This window comes from Clupea harengus, chromosome 2, assembly GCF_900700415.2.
Source record: "Clupea harengus chromosome 2, Ch_v2.0.2, whole genome shotgun sequence".
In the NCBI taxonomy this organism is placed as follows: domain Eukaryota; kingdom Metazoa; phylum Chordata; class Actinopteri; order Clupeiformes; family Clupeidae; genus Clupea; species Clupea harengus.
Genome location: NC_045153.1, coordinates 31,285,171 through 31,308,933, shown reverse-complemented (window position 1 = coordinate 31,308,933; position 23,763 = coordinate 31,285,171). Strand labels below are relative to the sequence as shown.

At 43.3% G+C, this 23,763-nt stretch overlaps 1 protein-coding gene across 1 annotated transcript; it reads left to right on the top strand.

Moving 5' to 3' along the window:
* Positions 1–1,731: 1,731 nt before the first annotated feature.
* LOC105898083 (GRIP and coiled-coil domain-containing protein 2) lies at positions 1,732–23,746 on the top strand. The gene is made up of 23 exons (XM_031560869.2): positions 1,732–1,980; positions 2,497–2,556; positions 2,785–2,869; positions 2,956–3,023; positions 3,611–3,715; positions 3,853–6,237; positions 6,384–6,447; positions 6,545–6,645; positions 6,744–6,842; positions 8,253–8,372; positions 8,827–8,991; positions 9,255–9,359; positions 9,888–10,050; positions 10,234–10,334; positions 10,415–10,492; positions 11,485–11,622; positions 12,890–13,011; positions 13,527–13,703; positions 13,901–14,115; positions 19,283–19,471; positions 19,735–19,874; positions 20,419–20,620; positions 22,474–23,746. Exons 1-23 carry the CDS (start codon positions 1,975–1,977, stop codon positions 22,545–22,547), a joined length of 4,962 nt encoding a protein of 1,653 aa, XP_031416729.1. The 5' UTR covers positions 1,732–1,974; the 3' UTR covers positions 22,548–23,746.
* The last annotated feature ends 17 nt before the right edge of the window (positions 23,747–23,763 follow it).

Genomic DNA, 23,763 nt, shown 5'->3' with positions numbered 1-23,763 from the left:
TATTAAAATAAAATACAAAATACTGGTGCCAGAAAATGTAACAAAATACAATACATGTATTTTGTATTTAAAATATAGGAAATACTTTTTCTGGATTTTCCGTTTTCTCACAATTTGGTATAGCAGAGCATTCAGGTTTGGGCTATACAGTGGCGTAACGTAGTTACCACGGGCCCAGGTGCAGGCTATTATGACGGGCCCTTGTCAGTGGAGTAAGGCAGTGGTTCCCAAACATTTTAGTCCCGTACCCTTTTTTTTCATGTTTGTAACTGAAACGCCACGCCCCTCCCCCATTTCCATTTCGCCCTAAAGGGGCGGGGCCATTTGAAGCACCACTTTTGCCTGACTGTTGCCTGATTCGACAATGACATTCAGAGGCAGATCAGACGGATCTAGTGGTAGAATCCGACAGAAAAAAAATCTCCTTCTGCCTAAACACTGGAGAAAGTATTTTAGTATTTTAAATACAAAATTACTCCACTCTAAAGTATTTTGTTACAAATTACGTTAGATTTTTTTTGGCCCTATCAAATACAAATTACAAAATACTCAAAAGTCATTGAAATGCGTATTTCAAATACAAGTAATTGAAATACTGCCCATCTCTGAACATACAATCAGATCAAAATCAGACAGATCAATGCCAGTAACGTTACTGCTAGTTAGCTATCGCTAGTTTTCGAGTATTTTGGAAGTGTTTTAATTCAGCCTACAATGAATAATGTAGACTAGTTATTGAGGGTGCAATTTAGTACATTGTCGTTGGAAGATAAATTAGAAATTAAAGGTTTGGCGCCACACAAAAGGATTAAGACATTCACAAGAAACACGATGCAGAGACTGAACCTATTTAAGTGATCTGCATTGGTGAGTCAAACCTTTTTTTTTGGGAGCTGATGGATGTATCAATGCAATCTGCAAGGACATCGTCTTTTTACAAAGTTTTGTTCATTTAGCAGCATGTTTTGTTGCTGTTATTTGTTTAAGTTGTGCCTTTCGCTTCATATTGTATGCCACACGTGTGCCACAAGCTTAATAAATGAGTCTAGTTATTTGAGCTATGTGTCTGTCTAATCTTTTTACTTTGTTGCAATCATTTTACTTTAATGCTGTATTATAGACAACATCTCATCAACAGCTGAGCGCTGAAGTGTGTGAAATGTATTTGAAATAGGATTTCTGCTCCCTGCTGGCACTCAAAATGCAGCCCATAACATATCTTACTGGTCTGCTGCTTATAATAATCAGCTACCTCTAGTTTTTTTGACGGTGACATGAACAAAAAAACAAAACAAACAAACAACAAAACAAACAAACAAACAAACAACAAACAAACAAGGCTGACTGCAGTCAGTTTTTTATTGCACGCACAACTCACAGCAACACACACGTGTTATATATATATATATGAAGGCGACCAGGACACACCACACACACGCACACGCAGGCCTGAGATCGCCGTGAATATTTGCTCTGCCTTTAACCCATCCCGGATCGTCCCTCCTCCAGGATCCTCCAGGAGCAGTGGGCAGCTTCTCAGCGCCCGGGGACCAAGTGAACCGTCCGTCTCGGTCAGGGACGGACAGGATTGTTCTGTTCTTTTTGTATGAAGTCATACAAAAACTGAAATCTACGCAAAGCCTATATAAAGATAATCTATGTCAAATGAATTAAAGAATCAGTCGCGCTTCATCAAGCCTTTTAAAGGAATGCCACTCTGCCGGTTATGCAAAATGCTCCTTATACTGAAGAGTTTCTGTTTAGTTAGTAGTATAAAATGAGGCGGACGCTCCCTCTTGCACGTATGACGTACATGTCGACGTAGGCGGAAGAGGATATCCACATCCTGGAGATTGCACGTCAACAGTAGCTGTAGAGAGAGATGCTGCTAATACATTAAGTTAGGTACATTCACTGTGGACGTCTACATTTTGCCTGATATAGCTATCGATATCATAATCATAATCGGACAAAATGGAGGTAAGTTAAAGAAAGGGATCATCATCTGTATTCAGGCAACACTTCGTGGCTCATTCCAATACAAACAAGCTGTGGAACCATAGCATGCTAGCTAACATAGTACCTAAACTAGCCCGGTACAAATGTTATATTTAAATCAGATAATTAGACGTTACCAAATTAATGGCAACATACTACTGGGCTTTATTGAAATGTAAGAATATGTTTTTTTTTGTTTTCTCTTAACTAGTTTCTAGGCAAATGTAACGTTAGCTTGCTAGCATGAAACTTAGTAGATAACAGCTGACTATCTACACGACTTATCAAGTGAGCTGTTTAGGCTAAATTTTTTGAATTCTTTAGGCTTTTTTGGAGGAAGCTTACTGTGTTGCGTTACTGCAGTTTTAAAACTCGTTCAACTGTCGGCATGGTAGGGGCGCATTTAGCTGCATCGAAGCTGCAGTCTTTAGTGAATCTCTGGTCATCCATGCCAAAAACAGCAGTAGTTGTAAACATTATGCCTTATTTTCTTTACAGCAAGACCCGAATCCCGAGTCTTTGACCTCCCCCTCTGGTCAAGGGCCTGGAAAGTCGAAGGTCAGTAGAATTGGCCAATAATACCCTTATGCCGAATGGTTTACACAGTTGATGGGCCATGTTACTTCCTGTTTAGTGGCAAACATTCACATCATTTACCACCACAACACTGACTCCAGATGAAAAGAAAACATTCATTCATTATTTGTTTTGTTAATCCAGTGTTAGTCTTCACTGACCCTTTTTTGTTTGTTGTGACGTATTTTACTTGTATGTACTTTTTGTCAGCTGGACACACTGTCAAAAGAAGACCTAATCAAGTATGCTAAAAAACAAATGGCTTTAATGCAGAAGATGAAATCCAAATGCTCAGGTAAAAGACTTTCACTAACGTTTTACTGGTGGTTGTGTTATAAAGAAACAGTAAAGTAATGCCAATCACACATTTTCCTTTTTAAGATTTAGAAAAAGAAGTCGACAAGCTCAAAGCCCAGCCAAAGAGCAGTTCAGATGATTCTATAATCAAGGTATGCCAGTGGAAGATTGCATTACTCTAGCCATTTTCAAATATACTTGTGTATACATCATATGGACCAAGATGTTTGGCCACAATTGAATTGTCTAAGTTAGAGTTGCTTATTGTTGGAGTTTCAACTTGGGCCCTATTTTTAGATCTTTTTGGGTCCAGATTCTTACTACGGACAATTCATGTTTGAAATCAGTCCAGGCGCTGAATGGGGTTCTATGTTCAAGCCCAGCATAAGAGAGAGATAAAACAATGATTTTACAATCAGTCATTTTCTATATTACTATACAGCTATTGAGGTAAACAGACGCAGGTGTATCCCTGTAGGGATCGTTTCCATGGTGTCAGACCCTTATGATAACATTTATGAGCCTGTCAGTGGCCAAAACAAGATGTTTACCATTAATGTGCTGGCCTGCCTTAAAGGATTCCATTGTTTTGCGGTTGCTGGTTTAAGCATTCTAATTCAATACTGGACTGATATAGATCGCTAATTGTCCCTAGTAAAAACTGTTAAAATAGAGACCAGGTTGAATAGTCCCAAAGTTTTCCTTTAATTGTGCTAAAGCAGTGTCTGTGTGTAAACAGGAATTGACAGAGAAGATGGATATGGTTCTGCTGGAGAAAGCAGAAACACAACAGAATCTGGTCCTTCTGCGTAAAGAAAATGCAGGCACTAAACAGCAGGCACAGGTAAAAGAAACAATGCCAAACCTTCCACTTTGAGAAGTAGAACATGAAAATGGCTAACTAATAGAGTGGAAACTGTTTTGTCATGTAGTAAAGATGACAAAGTGTCACAAAGTTGTTCATATCATTTATATTTATAGGATCATCTTGATGAAATGGCAAAGCTTCAAGAAAAGTTGGATCAAGCGCAGAATGAGCACTTAAGAATAATTGATAGTTTACAAAAAGCAATTGAAACCGCAGAAGTTAAACACAAGGAAGACCTTGAACATGTTCAACAGCTCATGAAGGAGCAAAGACAAAATGAACAGAAAACTGAAAATCAAAAACAAGGGGAAATTGATGAATTGAAGGCAAATCTAGAAGAAATGCACAAATGCTATGAGAATAGGATATCCGTCGTGCGGCAGGAGCTGGAGGTGGTGAAAAATGAGAGGCTTGAAACTGAAAGGCTCAGAGAGGGTCATCAAAAGGCACTCTCAGAATCACACAGTGCACTGGAAGACCTCCAGGGGGAGTTGGCAAAGTTCCACCAGCTACACGAGGAAGAGGTCAGAGACTTGATGTTGCAGCTGGAGGAGAATGCAGCCGACTATGAGATGGAAAGAGAGCGACTCTTACTTCTCCAGGATGAGCTTTCGGAGCAACTTGCAATGAAGGAAAGTTACCTGCAAGATGTCCAGGAAGAGGAGGAGGACCCAAACAGGTCAGGGCTGCATAAAGATGCGTTGGTGTGTAAAATGTTGAATTTCTCAGGTGCAGAGGACCAGGGTGATGATGAAGTGAGCCAACTGAAGGCAAACTTAGAAGATTTGCAGGCCCAGAACACCCTGGTTCAAGATGAGCTTACATACATACGTAATGTCAAAACAGAGCTGGAATCTGACCTCCAGCATGTGAGACAGGAATCCCAACTGGAGAAGGAGGAACTTGAGTTCAAGATTAATGAACTTCAAATGACCAAAGATGATGGTGTGAACGCTTTAGAGAACCTTCACATCACTAATGAGGGAGGGGATATGACAAATGATCTGCATGAACAAGAGGTCCAAGACTTGAAACAACTTCACAAGACCAAATTACATGAGCTTGAAAGAACGCTGCTCTCACAAAATGAGACTGATAAAGAAATGCTGCTCCAAGAAATACAAGAACACAGAAACAGGTGTGAGCAATTGGTTGTTGAGAAGAATCGTGCCATTGAAGAGTGCACACGCGCACAGGAAATTCTTAAGAGTTTTGAGTTAGAGCTAGGTGAAAAAACAGATGACTTTATAAAGCAGTACGACGCCATGAAGGAGCAGAGTGCATCTTCTGTTCAGGATTTGCAGGAGAAGCTGGGGGTGACATGCAGTGAGAGAGACCACTTACTGGAACAAATGGAGAGCCTTCAGCTCACAGCAAAGTCAGTGCAGGACCTGACGGTCTCCTCAGATGCTCTGCGAAAACAAAACGAGGAAATTCTCTCTCAGCTCCACCAAAAAGAGACTGCTGTGATGGAGCTGAAGGAGATACTGGATGCGGCGTCCTCAGACCAAAACAATCTTCAACAGTGTTTGGAGAAAGCACGTGCAGAATTGGTTAAACTTCGAGAAGACTGTGATGTGGAGAGGTCAGAGAGATTAAAGGTCTCTGACAGTTTTGAAAGTATATCCAAGGATAAAGCAGAGATGCAGCGTAGGCTGGATGAACTATCATCAACTCTTGAAAGTACCTTAGCAGAAAAGGATAGCATTGGGACACTGGTGACAGATTTGAATAACAAACTCACTCTGGCTGTCTCCGAGAAGGAGGAGCAGTGCAGCCATGCTGTTGTGGAGGACCGTGCTGCTCTTCAGGAAAAAGATGAGCAGTCTCAGGATCCTATTAACTGTCTGAGATCAGAAGCCATTAGCACTTCTAATGAAGAAAGAGACAGACTTCAGAAGTGCCTTCAGAGTATGTCAGATGAGCAGGATGCACTGAAAATGGACAAGAATGCCATTGAGGCAAAGCTCTCTGAAGCTTATGGTCATATCATGAACTTACTTGATCGAAATAACTGGGATGTATGCACAGATGACAAGGATATCCCTGGTCTCTTAGATGCCCTCGTAGCAGTGGTGCAGCAGGAGAAACTGGACCTGACTGACAGTATAGCAGAGTTGACGGAGGAGATGGAGAGGCTTAAGCAACAGAGCACCCAGACTCAGGTTGAGCTCCAGGCTCACGTGGAGGATCTCAGTCGTGAGAAGAGCTTGTTAAAGGGGAACCTTGATGAGGTTGTGTCTGATGTAGAAGCCTTGCAAAGGGATCTTTCTGAAATGAAGACCGTGAATGAAAAGATGAAAGTGGAAAACCAAGAGCTGCTTGCTCAAATTGCAGAAGCTTCTGAGAAGTTGTCAGCCAGCGAACATGATGGAATGTCAGGGGAAAACAAGGAGAGTTTGGACCAAATCCATAATGAGAGAGAGGAGGTGCAGCAGCTGCTGACGGAGAAAGAATCCCTTTTGACACAGCTGAGGGAGGAGATGGCTATTTTACAGGTTAGTGCTTCGGAGAAGATTTGCTCAGTTGTGCATCATTACACCTGACTATTTCGATTTATTGATAGATTTATTGACAATTTATTTCATAAATCTCCTGTCAGTTATAGATTCACAGCCATAGTTATTTCACCTGCTCTTTTCAGAAGTCGACTAAGACTGATGCTGCCTCCAGTGAAGATAACATGAAGGAGTACACTGAAAAAATTGGTTTGTATCTACAGAATGGATCATAAATGATTAAATGATTAACGTATTTCTAGGTGTACCTTGTATTACCTGTGTTAATTACAATTCATCTCTCTAGCAATACTGGAAAAGGAAAGCAAAAGCAGAGAGGAAAGGATGAACAAAATTAAAGCTGTCGCTGTGAAGGCCAAAAAAGAACTGGATAATAGCAGAAAAGAGGTGAGACCTCTGTTACAGTTGTTGACCATATAGAGTTGTCACAGTGTCTTTTCAAATTGGTTTTACCTGACCATAACTGGTGTCTTGCCTTACCACAGGTGGTTGCTTTGAAAGAAGAGGTGGGGGCTTTAAAAGCAGAGCGAGACAGAGTCTCAAGTTCGATGAAAGACATTATCCACGGGGCTGCGGACTATAAGGTATTTATCAACTTTGACATGCAAATCTCGTTTAAATATCCATTTTATGAAATAATAATCAATGTGAATGAAATAGAATAGAACTACACGAAAAATGTAAGCATCAAAAACGTAAGGAAAAGGATGTTCTTTTACTCGTCAGACTTGTGATGCACCAATGAAATGAATCCAATAGTGCAGAGAAACACTCTTTTCTGATTGGCTGTCAGGTATCCATTAATTCTCTATAACAGGACATATATGAAGTAGATCCGGTGGAGAAGTTTAATCACCCTTCTATAACAATACTCTGGAAACTTTTAATGGCAACTAGAACAACCATAATAAACCGATAGAGGCTACTACAGTGAGTGTGTAGTCAAGTAAGCTAATGAATGAACAAAATAAACGTATCCGCTCATTTTGCCAAATAATATAAACACGATGAATTCTGTGATTTAAATAAAATGTAATCTAGAGCGCTAGCAAGCGTAGAATCAGAAACAGCTAGAAACCCAAATGGGTTTAGCAACAATGGAATCAACTGGCACTAAGCAAACGGCCCAATGTTATCCTTGTCTGTTTTTGAAAAGAGATCCTAGTGTATCTTTTGTGTGATATACATGCATGCCTAAATACATGTGTAGCAATTGGGGTAAAAGCGGGATAACGGCCTTCGAGTTGTCCTGTTAATATAATAAACCTAATTAATGGACTTGGCAGAGGAATCTCCACTCTTTTTTTGCCTCATGGAGTTCTTTGCCTGGTATAATGTGACACCTAGGCAGTCATTATACCTTACTAAATGGATGGTCGCTATGGCCAAAATTGCATTCTTCTGTCTTTGCCAGGTAAACATATCCTTAACCTTCTTTTGAACTGTAGTACTTCAGAAATATCACTCTATATCTCTCTAGTTCTGTGGTTCCATTCATTCCCATTAACCTTGGAACAAACATAGCAAATTGATACACAGCTCTAATGTAGCCAAAAACCTTGGGCTACTTCATGATGTGCAAATATAAGAAATGAAGTGTGTTATACTTTTAGAATGAAGAAGTAGAATTGATATTGGGTGATAGAAGTTGGATCCCTAATTATGTGGCTTAATTTATTGTCTGTGGTAGAAGAAATATCTTATGCAGATCTATCTTATATAGATAGGTGATAGATAGGCATCACCTATCTATTTAATTTCTGAGGTGTCTTTTCATTCTTTCTACACAATGTTATTTAATGACACTAGCACTACAGTTGTAGTCAGAAAGGAATCCATGCTAACCCATGTACTTTAGTTTGGCTGACATGGGTTCTCATTCCGCAGCTATCAGCACTACTTTTCATACAAGAGTGTGTTGGTTAGCTCATTTTTGCCTCTATTCACATCCAGTTATATGAGTAATATAAATACTTAATGGATGTAATTTACAGAACCTCATGATGGACTATGATGGGCAGACTGAGCTTTTGGATAAGGAAAGAGAAAAGCTTGAGGGGGCGGAGAGACAAATCGGAGATTTAACCAAACGTCTGCAAACTGCCATCCAGCAGGTATTTCTCAACAGTCTTAAAACTTGACCCCCATCTCCTGTTAAGAAAAAAAGGAAATTAAATATGCTTTTTCTTACTTTTGTTTAACATAAGGTGTGAGATTGTTTAATTAAGTTTCAGACAATGGCACAATATGTATGAGTTTTTAATTTGAGTGTTTAATACATGTAGACTTACACAGTAGAACCCAAGATCGATTGTATTGTGAGTAACTACATGGCTGTTATTTGGTTAGGGATCTCCGTAGATTATCACAACTGCAATGACGAATGCCAAGCATGCTTTTGGTGTGCTGTTCCGTGAATGTGAAAAAAATCTGTAGAATTTCTTTGCTGAACACTTAAAGTATTTTCTTTCCATGTCATTTTTCATTTCAGGTCCCCCTATCGTGTCTTTTCTTATTTCTTGTGCCATGTTCCTTTCACATAATCTTTTCTTCCTTTGGTTCCCTCAGCACGAGCAGTGCGCTTCAGAGAGAGAGGACCTGATGGCTCGACTGGACACTCTGCAGACTAACGTCAGGCAGCTGGAGGCTCAAGCTCTTGAGATGCACAAGGTCAAATGTGCACTAGAAAAGGACCTGGAGGGAGAAAGGCTCTTAAAAGAACAAAAAGTCAAGGTACCACAATAACAGCCGGGCCAGGGGGGAGATGAGTGGGACAGTCTGTGACACTGAATGCATCGTCAATGTGTCCGTGAGGGCCTCTCAAAACAGAAAGAGGCTTGCGCCCCTTGCATCCACTTTGTGTGTTTTTCCAGTTTTCTGGTTACTCTACTGAAAACTTTTAAGCGTGTGCAATTCCAGAAACAACATTTAATCCAAAGTAGCTTTTAAGTATTTTATGCAGTATACTCATTTTTTTTAAAAATTTTTTACCTCAGGAGCATTTGTCTGCGGTTAAGGAGGTGGAGGAACTCCAGGGTCAGCTGCGCAAACAGAAGCAGCAGCTCCAGCAGACTGCACAGGAGCTCGAGCAGCTTCGCAAGGCAAGTCATTACAAACCTGCAGGACTGCAGTACTATCTGCTTGAAGTACAACTACCAGTTAGTGTGGATTCTCTGGAAAATGTCTTGCCATATAATATGTCACTTTATAAGAACTGACACCCATAGGGTCACACAATACATTTGATTTCATCAGTGTCTTTTGGAGCTCCTCCAGCTCTGGAGTAATCTGTCCTAATGTTTACACTGGCAAGCATAGGGGTCCATGAGAGAAATAGTGTTTGGTCGTTAGCAAAGTAATATATTACAACCCAGAAGTGCATTTGTTCTTTTAATTAGCAAATGCTGTCTTTTATCACAGGTTTAGCACCGCTATTTCAAATACATATGCTAATTTGGAGACATGGAGATTTTTATGAATTCGTCCCTAAAATGCTGTTGTTTGTAGGACTACTGTGGTTAAACTACCACTGAACAATTCCTGGCAAATCTCTGCCTTCACAATACTTAAAGTTTGTCTAAAAAAATAAAAAATGTCTATACCTCCGTCCTGTCATCTATTGATCACAGGATGCTCAGCAGAGCTCTCTGATGGACATGGAGATGGCAGACTATGAGCGCCTGGTGAAAGAGCTCAACAGTAAGATAGTGGAGAAAGACACTCACATTGAGGATCTGGAAACGCAGCTACTGACCCAGAAAAACAAAGAGGAGAACTTGAATGAGGAGATCGGTGAGACTTTGTCGAATCTCAGAATTCATTATTGAACATTTTCACTGAATGGTCTCAGCATCTATGAAGTTTGCATTTGCCAGGAAAACATTGCAGTCAAAATAGGTTATGTGACCTGGACATGAGATCAAAAGCTCTTTATAATGTGTCTGATTCATTCAACGCTGTCGATGGCTCCCCTAGAATCTCTGAAGTCCCAGCTAGACCAAGGGGAAGAGAAGTCATCCAAGATGAAACAGCTGCTGGTGAAAACTAAGAAGGATTTGGCTGATGCCAAGAAAAATGTGAGTTGCACTCATTCATATGCATTTCAATAATGAGATTTTATCTGTGTCGGGCCCCATTAATGTATGCTGTGTTGCAGGAAGCTTCTCAGATGCTTTCCCAGGCTGCTTTGAAGGGAGAGCTGGAGGCATATCAACAACAACTGGAAGACTATAAGGTAAAGACCACAGACCCACTAGTTGTTGGAGATTTCCTCAATACTGTTTAAAGGAGCTATATGCAAGTCTGGCTAGCTGTCGGCTAGCGAGGTAGATGATGTCATACTCCCCTTTCAATGCAGATTGGGGGCAGTGTATTGCTTCAGTGTATTGCTTCAGTGTATTGCTTCAGTGTATTGCCTTTCCCCTTGTAGAAGTGAACAAAAAGTTTGGCCAAACGCTATATGTAGCATGAAAACATTTATTTGCTTGAAAGATATCTAGGCTACCATTAGTGTCTCTGCCAACCTCAACTGATATTTAGTATGTTATGTAGGGATAACGGCCGCTGAGATGGACTGATCGGTTTTGCCAATATATTGGCCCCCTTTGACACGTATCTTTAGATATCGGTATTGCCCTTATCATATCGGTGTTGCTCTTATTTGCCCAAAAGCCTCTTGGTAATCTTACTATGCTTTTTGCAACGTAATGCATCAGCAAGGCAGAAGGACTACTAGTACATAGACAGAGTTAGAAACGTCAGCAGTTCAAAGATATAAAGAAACAGAAGTCTTGTTTCAGCTAACAAAGGCATATGATAAACACACATACATAATTGATTAAAGTCAGAGTTTCGTATTTCCCTATCAGTTCTTAACAGAGTGGACTTTGCCAACAGCATTGCCGTTTTTGCTACAGTGACTCACGACTGCCTCTTGAGGTACAAAGTGGTATTATGAGAGAAGCCGCACCGGCGCTAGCTGGTTAGCATCCTAACTTTAGGAGATGTCTGGGCAACACAGTACAGTTTTTGAAATGACATCAAAACAGTAATTTCCTCACTTTCTATTCCTATGTGTACTTAATTTTTGAATGTTTTAAACTAAATTCGTACATATAGCACCTTTTAATCCATCTGAACAATAGATGGAACTTGTAAGAAGAAGAAGCAGTATGTGTATTCACCTACACAGCTAAGTGGATGTGTGTTTGTGCATGCTGATCCCAGATTCAGTGCAGTGAGCTGGCAGCGGAGCGTCACCGACAGCAGGAGCAGCTGAGGGTGGCGGCTGAGCAGCACCAGAGGACCGGTGGATCACTACAGCACAGGCTGAACACGCTTCAAGAGGAGTGCAGCTTAGCTAAGGTAGCGGAGTCCACTCCTCCTTCTTCTGGCCTGTCCTCTCAGTGGCCTCTTCATTGTGTACAGTGTATTATAGTAACACATTCAGAAGTCATGTTTCAAAAAACAAACAAAAAGAAAACCTTTTTGCATAACGTGGACATTTCTGGGTGGTGGAATGTCAATATTTTTGATGTCTGGGACTGGACTGAGACCACCTCCTCTCAAGGGTCTTGGTATGGTTGTTTTGGTCTGCGCCCGAGTGGGATTACTGTGTTCACACCTGCCCAAACGAATCGCACCAAGGGGGAGAACTAACCCGAGACCGATATAACTGGACTCAAAAGTGCAGGTGTGAAAACACCCTTAGCTACTACACCTGTAGGGCTGTGAGGTTTTTTCTACACCACGTGTTTGGCCCATGGGATTGATGTCACCACACACCACCTGTTTAGAAGAAGTGGTGGTTGAAATGTCCTCCACCCTCTCCCCTGCACATGAGTTTAGCATCTCTGCTGTAAAAAGCCCAGCAGGCTCGGTGGCCGTGAGCTCAACCCTCTGCCCCATTACGTATGTGGCACAAGAATGCTCCTCTGAGTGCTCTGGCCTGCAGCCTGCTCTCTCACCCCTCTCTCTCTCTCACCCCTCTCTCTCTTTCTCTCTCCCTCCCTCTCTCCTTCCCTCCCTCCCTCCCTCTCTCCCTCTCTCCTTCCCTCCCTCCCTCTCTCTCTCTCTCTCTCTCTCTCCTTCCCTCCCTCCCTCCCTCCCTCCCTCTCTCTCTCTCTCTCTCTCTCTCTCTCTCTCTCTCTCTCTCTCTCTCTCTCTCTCTCTCTCTCCATCCCTCTCTCCCTCCCTCCACAGACTGAGCCCTGCACTCAAGAGTCCCGGTGCTTTCCAAATGGCTGTATAGATTTTCCATTTCAGTGGTCTGCAAGTCGGCACCATTGCTAAATGGCTTAAACCAAACTTAATTATAGAGTGACACTCGTGAGTGATTCTCCCCACAGGGCCTAATGCCTGGTGATGAATAGTGTGCTTCAGCCCAGAGAAAAAGAGAAGTGGCTTCATGACGCCCACTGCTGGGACTGCTGCAATCATTTTTTATTAATTCATTGTCTGAGGACTCGACTGTAAAAACAAAACATAAAAACATGTACAAGTGGTATAAGAAATCCCACAAGAGATTTGTATTATTGCCGTTTTGGGCCATGATGACGTTTCTTCCTGGAATAGTTCTATTAGTGAATGTCACGGTCTCATTCTGTGCTGTCCTGTGTGACTTGACCCTCAGGCTGAACTGGCTGCGACCACGTCAGAATTTGAGAGCTACAAGGTGCGCGTTCATAATGTTCTAAGGCAGCAGAAAAACAAGAGCTCGGCCCAGAATGACGGTGATGTCACCAAGCAGGAAAGGTCAGTATTGTTACCTATTTGCTAAGAATTGGTTGGGTGTCTCCGGGTTTGACGTTTGTCATTTTTTTTCTCTCTGTTTTGCATCTCTTTTGTATTCCATTTGAATGTGTGTGTGTGTGTGTGTGTGTGTCTGTGTGTGTGTGTGTACATGTGTGTTTTTTGAGGTAGGGAGCCCATGATGAGCATACTGGAGAAACTAAAGGCGTGTTTGGTGTGTGTGTGTGTGTCTGTGTACATGTGTGTTTTTTGAGGTAGGGAGCCCATGATGAGCATACTGGAGAAACTAAAGGCATGTTTGGTGTGTGTGTGTGTGTGTGTGTGTGTGTGTGTGTGTGTGTGTGTGTGTGTGTGTGTGTGTGCGTGTGCGTGTGTGCGTGTGTGCATTAACATTGGTGTGTTTTGGCTAGGGAGCACATGGAGAGCATACTGGAGAAACTAAAGGCGTGTTCTATGTGTGTGTGTGTGTGTGTGTGTGTGTGTGTGTGTATGCATTAACATGGGTGTGTTGTGGCTAGGGAGCACATGGAGAGCATGCTGGAGCAGCTGCAGAGCAAGTTGAAGGACTCCCAGCAGAACCTGCAGGCCAGCAGTGCAGAGCTCCAGCAGCTCCAGACGGAGCACGACACCCTGCTGGAGCGCCACAACAAGATCCTGCAGGAGACCGTGGTCAAAGAGGCCGAGCTCAGGGAGAGGTAACGCCTACCCCCTAGAGAGAGCATTGCATCGCATAGGTTTACGTCATCCTGTTACTAGCGATATACAGAAGAAACCCTATTTTATGATTTTTTTTATGAAATTACATTTCCTATCGTTCCATCTACGTTTCTGCCATGCTGAGGCTCTGTTGTGTGTGTGTGTGTGTGTGTGTGTGTGTGTGTGTGTCCCACAGGCTCTTGTCGCTGCAGTCTGAGAACATGGCCCTGAAGGCTGAGCATGCCCAGACGGTCAGCCAGCTGAGCTCCCAGGCGGACACCCTCCGCAGCAGCTTCCGGGAGCAGCTGCGTCACGTCCAGGACGAGCACCGCGGGACAGTGGACACGCTGCAGCAGCAGATCAGCCGAGTGGAGACCCAGCTCTTCCACCTGCAGAAAGAGCCCAATGCCAGTGAGTCCTCCGAGCTGCAGCAGCACTGGTGCTCATGTGGGCCAGAAACAGTCATTGGTCACCATTGGTCACCATTGGTCACTTCTAACACATTTTATTTACACATTGAATTCAGAGGTTGAATTTAAATCTGTCATCATTCATTGCACTAGTTTTGAATCAGAAATAACTGCAGATTTTGCAGAGTAAGAGTAAACAAGTGAAATATAGGGAATTAGTTATTTGCTTAAACTTATATAATACACTAGTCGAATACAACATCAGTTCACCCAGTTACTCTGTTGGTGGTTAACCCAGCCAAAACCTAAATGTGGTTCTTTAGGCAGTGAACCATCATGGTTTTTCTGGTGTCTATGAGTTAGTGAGAGAGCAATAGCTGTCTGAGGGTCTTGTTTGTCTCTGCCCACCCAGCTGTCAGAAACACATGACTTGGCGTTTGGATTGTGTTAGCTCTGTCCCAGCAGCTGTAGTGTGCCAAGTCAGCCTCATAATTCGTCGGTAGTCAGATGAGACTGTGGACACAGTTAAAGTGTGCCAATGCTTTAATAACATCTGTGTGTGTGTGTGTGTACATGTGTGCAAGTTTGTGTGTGTGTGTGTGTGTGTGTGTGTACATGTGTGCAAGTTTGTGTGTGTGTGTGTGTGTACATGTGTGCAAGTTTGTGTGTGTGTGTACATGTGTGCACGTTTGTCTGTGTGTGTGTACATGTGTCCAAGTTTGTGTGTGTGTGGCAACTATCCTGGGCAGTGCAGTCTGGTAGCTGTAACGTAGGATCTTTTATCTTGAGGTCAGGGTGATGTCTGTGTGTGTGGGTGTGTGTCTGTGGGTGTGGTCCCCTGTGAAGCTGAGCTGCTGCTGGCGTGAAGTTGAGGCTCCTTTATGTTGGGGCACAGCTGTGCAGGCGTGTGCAGGAGCGTCAAGCCCAGCTGCTGCGATGGCTAATGACTAATGGCTAATGATGCCAGGTCGGTGCACAGAGTCTCAGCCCCTTCTTCGCTCCGCAGCCCGGTGCTCATTCGGGGACGTGTGAGAGCAGATCCAGCCTGGCGCTCTCTCCCCTCTTCAGGGATCTGAGCAGTCATGAGGACCAGTGAGCTGGAGATGGGCGTGATGTTTATGCACAGGCAGGAGTCAGCAGACCCTCACTGTGGCACTCTGTCACCCTTTCTCCAACCATCCATCAAATCAGTTCCCCTATTGATTGTCAACTCTTGACAAATTAGTTGCTCTCTTATGTCTTTATGCCTATTTGTTTCGCCCATGTCAGCTGCCCAGCAAACAAGCAATATGTGGGGGTGGTAAATGGCTGAATTCAGGGCTGGTAAATGGCTAGAAGAGTGAGCTTATTGAGCGTCCATGGAGAGTGTGCTGTTGGTGTTTGGAGCTGTGACTGACAGGCTATTGACTGGCCAGCCCATGTGTGAAGGGCAATCTTGGCAAGATGCTGCAGATGTGAGAATTCCTCTTCCCACACTCTTCTCACTTAACACATCAGTCACAACATGTCCGCCTACCGTCGGGATTGCTACCACTGTTGAAAGTGGGCCAGAGCTGATATGCCGCAAAACTTCCTCAGTAATTTGATTGTGTTGCCGTTTTAAAACACCCCTGAAATCCTGTTTTGACTGATGCTAGTTATTAAAGCCATTGACATACAATCACATATTTTACAGTCATCTTGTAGGCACTAGATGATTGTCTAACATCTCCATTAAGCCATCAGCGCAGTGGAAGAACTCACATAATTCACAGCAGAGCTGGCATGCATGGTGCTTGTGCCCGGGACAAAATTATTTCAACGGGGCCCCCACTCCCACCCCAAAGAAAGGAGAAATACCCTGGACAGCAGGCTTGGAATATTTAAGGCCTTTTAATTAGTCTTAAAATACGGCCCATAAAAGAGCCCAGAATCATATCCAGTGGAAATCATCCTCGCGAGGGAGCGTTTCTGCTACATGTGCTGCTTGTTGAGACTCAATGGAGAGTGTGCTGTTGAAGTTTGGGGCTGTGAATGACAGGCTATTGACTGGCCACCCCATCTGTGAAAGGCCCTAGCTGTCACCGACATGTTGTTGTGAGACGTCATCAATTCAGTCAACGCCAGATTACAAACACAATACCCGAATGCCTTCATAGCAATTTATGGACACTTTTAACCACACTTCTCTCTCTCTGCCACACTTCCAACTTCCCCACCACAGACAATAACACGTTGGATTTACTTTATGCAACTGTGAGGAATGCATACAGCTTCATGCCCCCGAGATCAGATCACAATTTGGTTCTTCTGACCTCCACCTACACACCCATTGTTCAGCGGCAGCAGCCTGTGGCCAAGAGGATTGTGAGGAAGAAGCAGTTGAGCTGTGGTAGGCGTGTTTGGAGGCCAGAGACTGGAATGTACTCTGTAAACCCCATGGAGATGACATCAACTCCATGACTGACTGCATAACAGAGTACATAGCCTACTCTGTTGATAACGCCTTACCCACCAAGACAATGCAATGATTCCCAAAATAATAAGCCCTGGATCACCAGTGACCTGAAGGAGCACTGAACAGGAAGAAGAAGAGCACCTTCAGGGATGGGGAGCGATAATTACTGAGGAGTGTGCAGAGGGAGCTGAACGTGAGCAAGAAGACACATAGGCAACACCTGGAGAACAACCTCCACCAAAAAATGTGAGGGTGGGTGGGTGGTTGGTGAAGACGATCACAGGGTTCAATGTGAGGGTGGGTGGGTGGGTGGTTGGTGAAGACGATCACAGGGTTCAATGTGAGGGTGGGTGGGTGGTTGGTGAAGACGATCACAGGGTTCAATGTGAGGGTGGGTGGGTGGTTGGTGAAGACGATCACAGGGTTCAATGTGAGGGTGGGTGGGTGGTTGGTGAAGACGATCACAGGGTTCAATGTGAGGGTGGGTGGGTGGTTGGTGAAGACGATCACAGGGTTCAATGTGAGGGTGGGTGGGTGGTTGGTGAAGACGATCACAGGGTTTAAGGTGAGGGTGGGTGGTTGGTGAAGACGATCACAGGGTTCAAGGTGAGGGAAAGTAAAGCTGAGGGACGCCTGAGGAGAGCCAGCCAGTTTAATGTGCTCTTTAACAGCTGCCCCCTCCTCCTCCCCCAGACACACGGACCCCACAGCTGCTTCCCTCTCGCACCTCCTCCGTGATCAGGACTAACGACTCACATTGTAGCCCCCCTGAACCCCCATGGACCACCATGGACTTTAACACTGAGCCCCCCACATCAGGAAACACTGAGCCCCTCTCTACCTCCCCTACTCGTCTGTCTGTTTCCAGCAGCCAGGTGAAGAGACAGCTGGAGAGAGAGAGAGAGAGAGCGCCAGAACAGAGCTGCAGGTCCGTATGGTATCAGCCCCAGGGTCCTGAAGGCCTGTGCGGATCAGTGAGGTGGGATTCTACAGCACCCCCATCAACATGAACCTGAGCCAGGAGAAGGATCCAGTGCTGTGGAAGACCTCCTGCCTTGTGGCGCTGCCAAAGGTTGAGGATGCCATCATCTACCTGCTTCAGCGAGCCCACTCTCACCTGGACAAAGCTGGCAGCACTGTGAAGATCCTGTTTCATTTCTCAAGTGCCTTTAACACAATCCAGCCTTTACTGCGGAGAGGGAAGCTTATTAGCTACCTGACAGAGCAGAGTTTGTGTGATTTGAGGGGAAGTGTGTCTGAGCAGGTGGTCAGCAGCACAGGAGCACCGCAGAGGACTGCACTCTCACCTTTCCTCTTCAGCCTGTATACCTCAGACTTCTAACACAACTTAGAGTCCAGTCATCTGCAGACGTGTGCGGATGACACTGCAGTTGTGGGGTGTGTGGGAACAACCCCCTCTTAAATGTGTCCAAGATGAAGGAGATGGATGTGGATTGTAGCTGGACCATGACTAAGCTGAACTCCATAATGACTCCCCTCTGGGCCGGGAGGGGAGGCCTACCCTCTGTGTGCCAATGTATGATGCACATTCTACATTTGAATTGCACAGTCGGAGCTATATCTCAAGTTCTCAAAAAATATACTGTGTATATATATATATATATATATATATATATATATATAGATCCCCAGAGAAAAATTGCAGCAGCATATATATATATATATATATATATATATATATATCTGTCTGTCTGTCTGTCTGTCTGGTTGCGTTTTGTAGTTCATCTTCAGAGATCTATTCAACTTGACGAGTGAGCGTCATCATCAGCCCTAAAGATCACTGAATTTACGCCCTGAAGTTTTACTGAGTTTTATGTAATTTAAGTTTAGACAAATAGCCGACTGTAATGGCCAGCCAGCCAGCTAGATAGCGTTAGCCTGTACAGTAGTAGGCTACTGTAGGCCAACATGAGGCCACATATTGACCAACTTGGCAAACGTAGCAACAACAGTGTCCCACCTTGCTCTTTTAATGCGTCAGCTTGTCTGTCTGTTTGAGCAACTTTGCCATTGGTTGGTGGTGTGCCACCTCTGCTCCACTCTCGGACCACGGTCATCTTTAGTCTAACTGGCCTGGATATTAAGAAAATAACATGAAATGTTAGCAATTACTGGCTCTCAAGGTGAAAAATGACTTGGTCAATTAAAGCCTTATGTTACGCACTGGTATCTATACAAATGTTAAGGGTTGGTGAAAAATGACTGCAGAAGTATAAATGAGTAAAGAAAAATAATGTTTTCAAGGTGAGTAGCAAAGCGGTGGGTTGTTTGTCTGTAACTGGACCGCCTGGAAACTGATTGGGCTGACGGTGGTCCACTGGCCTTTTTGCTATCAGGGAAGGTACAGTGATATAATAAGGGGACAGGTTTAGACTGCTACATGAGATCAATACCACCACCCCCCACCCCAAACACTGGGCCTGCTAGAGAGTAACACCAATTAGACCGTACATTATGAGTTGCATACGACTGCCCTCTGCTGGTAGATGAAGGTAAACCTCTACCTAAAGGCTCGGGGATGTTTTTTGCCTCAGAGCCTAGAGCCAGTGTTTTATTGAAATTATATTATAGTATAATATACCGGTAGTAATATAGTTATATATATAATATATATATAGTGAAACGCATTCCTGTATTCATTGTGTTGGAACCCCTACATGAATCAGCACAACATCCTTGACCGCCCTTTTTCCTTTTTCCTCTTTCGCAGGCCCTCTCCAGCAGAGTAAAAAGATGCTGCAGGAACGGAAGCCCACAGACCTGCCTCTGTTTGAGCTGCAGTCCATGGCGCGCGAGGAGGGGGAGGGCATGGAGACGGCCGAGACGGAGTCGGTGTCATCAGCAGGCACGCCCCTGGCCTCTCTGGAGCAGCTCCTGTCCTCTCCTGATCCCAGACATGGTGAGCACCCCACCCCACCCCACCTCCATGTCTCCTGCCTTTGACCTGAACCACTTGTTTCTCACTTTCACCAGTGATGCATCTCATCTGATAACATCAGTGTAATAGTAACCAGGACATACCTTTTAATGCTGCAAGACCACATCAACTTTTTTAGTCAGTTATTGTTATTAGCTGAAATCTAGTCACGTCTTATTATAAAGATGGCCTCCCTTGTGTAGTAGGTGGAATTAATTAAAAGAACTGTGTGCTGTTGTGTGCAGAGCCCTTTGTGTGGCAGGTGGAGCCCACTAAAGAGGAGCTGAGCCAGAAGCTCAACACAGCCACCCGGAGCATGGAGCACATGAATGGACTGCTGCATGAAACAGAAGCTACTAATGCCATCCTCATGGAGCAGACCACGGTAAACGCACGCACGCACGCACGCACGCACGCACGCACGCACGCACGCACGCACGCACGCACGCACGCACGTAATACATTCATGTACATACATACATACATAAGAATTTAACAATATTAGGAAGCACATATATAGACGAATATATTTTAAGTTCCATTGTAGAAATTCATCTTCTTCTGAATTCATTTAAAAAAAATTAAATGGAATGGAATAGCAAAGCATACACAAACACCTATTATTATGCACACTCTCAATCACTCCCATGCAGAGTTGTCCCCCTTACACACACCCACACACCCACACACACACACACACACACACACACACACACACACACACACACACACACACACACACATTACTCTCCTGTCCATCTATAATGCTGTCAGCTAACGCTTGACCCACCCCCCCTCTCACACCCACCATGATCCATGCCCTCTCCCAGTGACCCCTCCCTCTCAGTGAGGCAGGGCTGAGTGATGGCTTGTCAGATTGCTGTTTTAACTCCCTCATGTCTCGCTCCCCACGTGTGCCCCCCCCGCAGCTGCTGAAGAGCGAGGTGCGGCGGCTGGAGAGGAACCATGAGCGGGAGAAGTCCGTGGCCAACCTGGAGTACCTGAAGAACGTGCTCCTGCAGTTCATCTTCCTGCACTCGGGCAGCGAGAGGCAGGCCCTGCTGCCCGTCATCCACACCATGCTGCAGCTCAGCCCCGAGGAGAAGAGCAAGCTGGCCGCCATCGCTCAGGGTAGGACCACATCTCTGCACACCCACACCTTACGCAGCCTTACGTCAGGCTATACCAGAGATATTAGGCCTCTTTGCAGAAACACAATAGTCACTGCCATTGGGATTGAATCTACAGTGCCCTCCGCAATTATTGGCACCCCTAGTGAATATGAGCAAAACAGGCTATAAAAAAATATGTCTTTGCTGTTTATCCTCTTGGTCTTTCACTCAAAATATTCACAAAAATCTTACCTTTTCATTGAAGTAAAACTATTGAAAGAAAAAAAAACGGTTGACATTAAATGAATATTTTTCCCCAAAACATGTGTGCCACAATTATTGGCACCCCTAGAAAAATCTTATAATTAAAATCTAACTGAAGTATATTTCCAGTCATGTTTTACATTTTTAAGTTCACCTGTTTGATAAGGAACTCTTAAGAGGTCAACCATGACTTCCTGTTCCACTGGCGTACAAATATGAGGTGACACAGGCCAAATTCCATTAGTCATTCATCACTATGGGAAAGACCCAAGAACACAGTGACGATGTGCGACAGAAAGTTGTGGAGCTGCACAAATCAAGAAATGGACTCAAGAAAATCTCTAAAGAGTTGAAAATACCCATTTCCACCATCATGGAAATAATTAAGAAGTTTAAAGCGACAGGAGATGTTAAGAATCAGCCTGGAAGCGGACGTGTGTGTACATTGACCCCACGCACCATGAGGAGGATGGTTCGACTGGAAAAAGAATCTCCAAGGATCACAGCTGGAGAATTGTAGAGGTGAGTTGAGTCTTCAGGTCAGAAAGTCTCCAAAACTACCATCAGACGCCACCTACATCACCACAAGTTGTTTTGGAGGGTTGCCAGAAAAAAGCCTCTGCTGTCAATCAACTACAAACTAAAGCGCCTACAGTTTGCCAAATGTAAGTCAGACTTTCAATGGGGCCGAGTTATGTGGTCAGATGAGACCAAAATAAAGCTTTTTGGCAACAAACATCAAAGGTGGTTTTGGCGTAGACAGAAACATAGCCATACAGAAAAGACCCCCATACCCAATGTGAAGTATGGTGGCGGATCTTTGATGTTGTGGGGCTGTTTTTCTTCCAAAGGCCCTGGACATCTTGTTAGGATACATGGTATCATGGACTCCATCAAATACCAGCAGATATTAAATGAAAACCTAACAGCCCCCTCCAGTAAGCTTAAAATGGGCTGTGGTTGGACCTTCCAGCAGGTCAATGATCCGAAGCACACCTCAAAATCAACACAAAAATGGTTCACCGACCGCAGAATAAAGGTTTTGCCATGGCCATCACAGTCCCCTGACCTAAACCCCATAGAAAATCTGTGGGATGAGCTGAAGCCGAGTCTACAAACGTTGACCTCAGAATCTGAAGAGATACTGCATGTAGGAATGGTCTCAGATCCCGTGCCATGTGTTCACCAACCTCATCACGCATTGTAGGAGAAGACTCAGAGCTGTTATCTTGACAAAGGGAGGCTGCACAAAACATTAAATTAAGGGGTGCCAATAATTGTGGCACACATGTTTTGGGGAAAAATATTTATTTAATGTCAACAGTTTTTTTTTTTTTCAATAGTTTTACTTCAATGAAAAGATAAGATTTTTGTGAATATTTTGAGTGAAAGACCAAGAGGATAAACAGCAAATACATATTTTTTTATAGCCTGTTTTGCTCATATTCACTAGGGGTGCCAATAATTGCGGAGGGCACTGTATTTCCATATGTTTACAAATCTACCAATGTAAGTCTACCTGTATGTGCAGTATGTCTGTTTATCTGTGTGTCTGCTTTTTGAGTGTCCAGTGCATGTAATGATGTAAATGCTCTCTATTGCCATCAGGTGAAGAGGAGGCAGACCGGTCTAGAGGCTCTGGGTGGAGCTCCTACCTGCACAGTTGGTCTGGGATCCGATGAGAGGTGTCAGATGCACCCTCAACAGGCTCCTAGGTGTCAGATGGATCCGATGAGAGATGCACCCTCAACAGGCTCCTAGGTGTCAGATGGAGCCTCTTACTTTTCATTTGTCACCTGAGCTCAATATCATCTTCCAAATGACTTTAAGTACACCCCTTATGCCTTTCCTGAAAGATTTATCTGTTTGTATATTTTGACAAAGATTCACTTATGGCAGTTCTACATCATTTATAAATGGATATACTGTATATATATATGAATGAATACATTTATATAAATGAATATTAGCTAGACCTTCCTATAAATCGATGGGATGGTTTGTTACTGATGGCTTATAGCTGACATTGTTTTCCAAGTTCTTTTTGTTTTGTTTATGATTTCACTTGGTGTTTACCGATGTAAAGCATATATTATTTCAGTTGAAGACTTTGCAACTGTGACAGTCATAATACGTAAATCACTTAAATCAAAAAAACTGTTTCTGAAACAATTCATACCTGTTGTTGATTTTAACACTTGATGTTAACTTTCACTGGAATTGAATCTCAAAAGGGATACTTTAATGTTTTAAAGGTACAGCTATCAACACTGTATAATATCAACAATATCATAGAACTACACAATGTTTCATAATATTTTCAGGTTAGAATCTGTTTCATTTCACCATACTGACTCATATCAAGGCATCTTTATGAACTGAAATAGTACATATGTTCAGACTCAACAGAAGGCTCATCAGATACTATATAAATAAATGACCCACTGTCAAACATACCATGAGGGGGACCAAACTCATTTAAAAGGCTGTGTTTCGCTGTGATTTCCTATGTTGTGCGGGAAGCTTATATGAGTAATTATTGACAAATGAATGAAATCTCTTAACTGAATGTATTGCATTTTATAAGAACATTATTGTGTATTATTTAAATACAGACATTATTCATTCTTGTAAGGAATATATATAATTTAACATTTTATTTACAAATAAATGTCTTACTATTCAACTTGGTCAGAAGCCTGGTTGATGCTCTCATCAAAAAGGGTATGAACCCTGAAAAAGGTTAATAGTCTTTTGTTAAAACCTGTAATTTTTTTCTTTGTGAAATGAGAGCTTTAATGTGAAATGTGCGATTTGATCACACTGATAAATAACATGCTTTAACTGTGATTGACAAATAAACTTGCTGTTTTGAAATAAATATGTCCATTCCTCATT

Coding starts and splice junctions, on each gene's coding strand:
- LOC105898083 (XM_031560869.2), top strand. Junction 19,875..20,418: donor TCCTCATGGAGCAGACCACG/GTAAACGCACGC, acceptor CCCCCCCCGCAG/CTGCTGAAGAGCGAGGTGCG. Junction 20,621..22,473: donor GCTGGCCGCCATCGCTCAGG/GTAGGACCACAT, acceptor TATTGCCATCAG/GTGAAGAGGAGGCAGACCGG.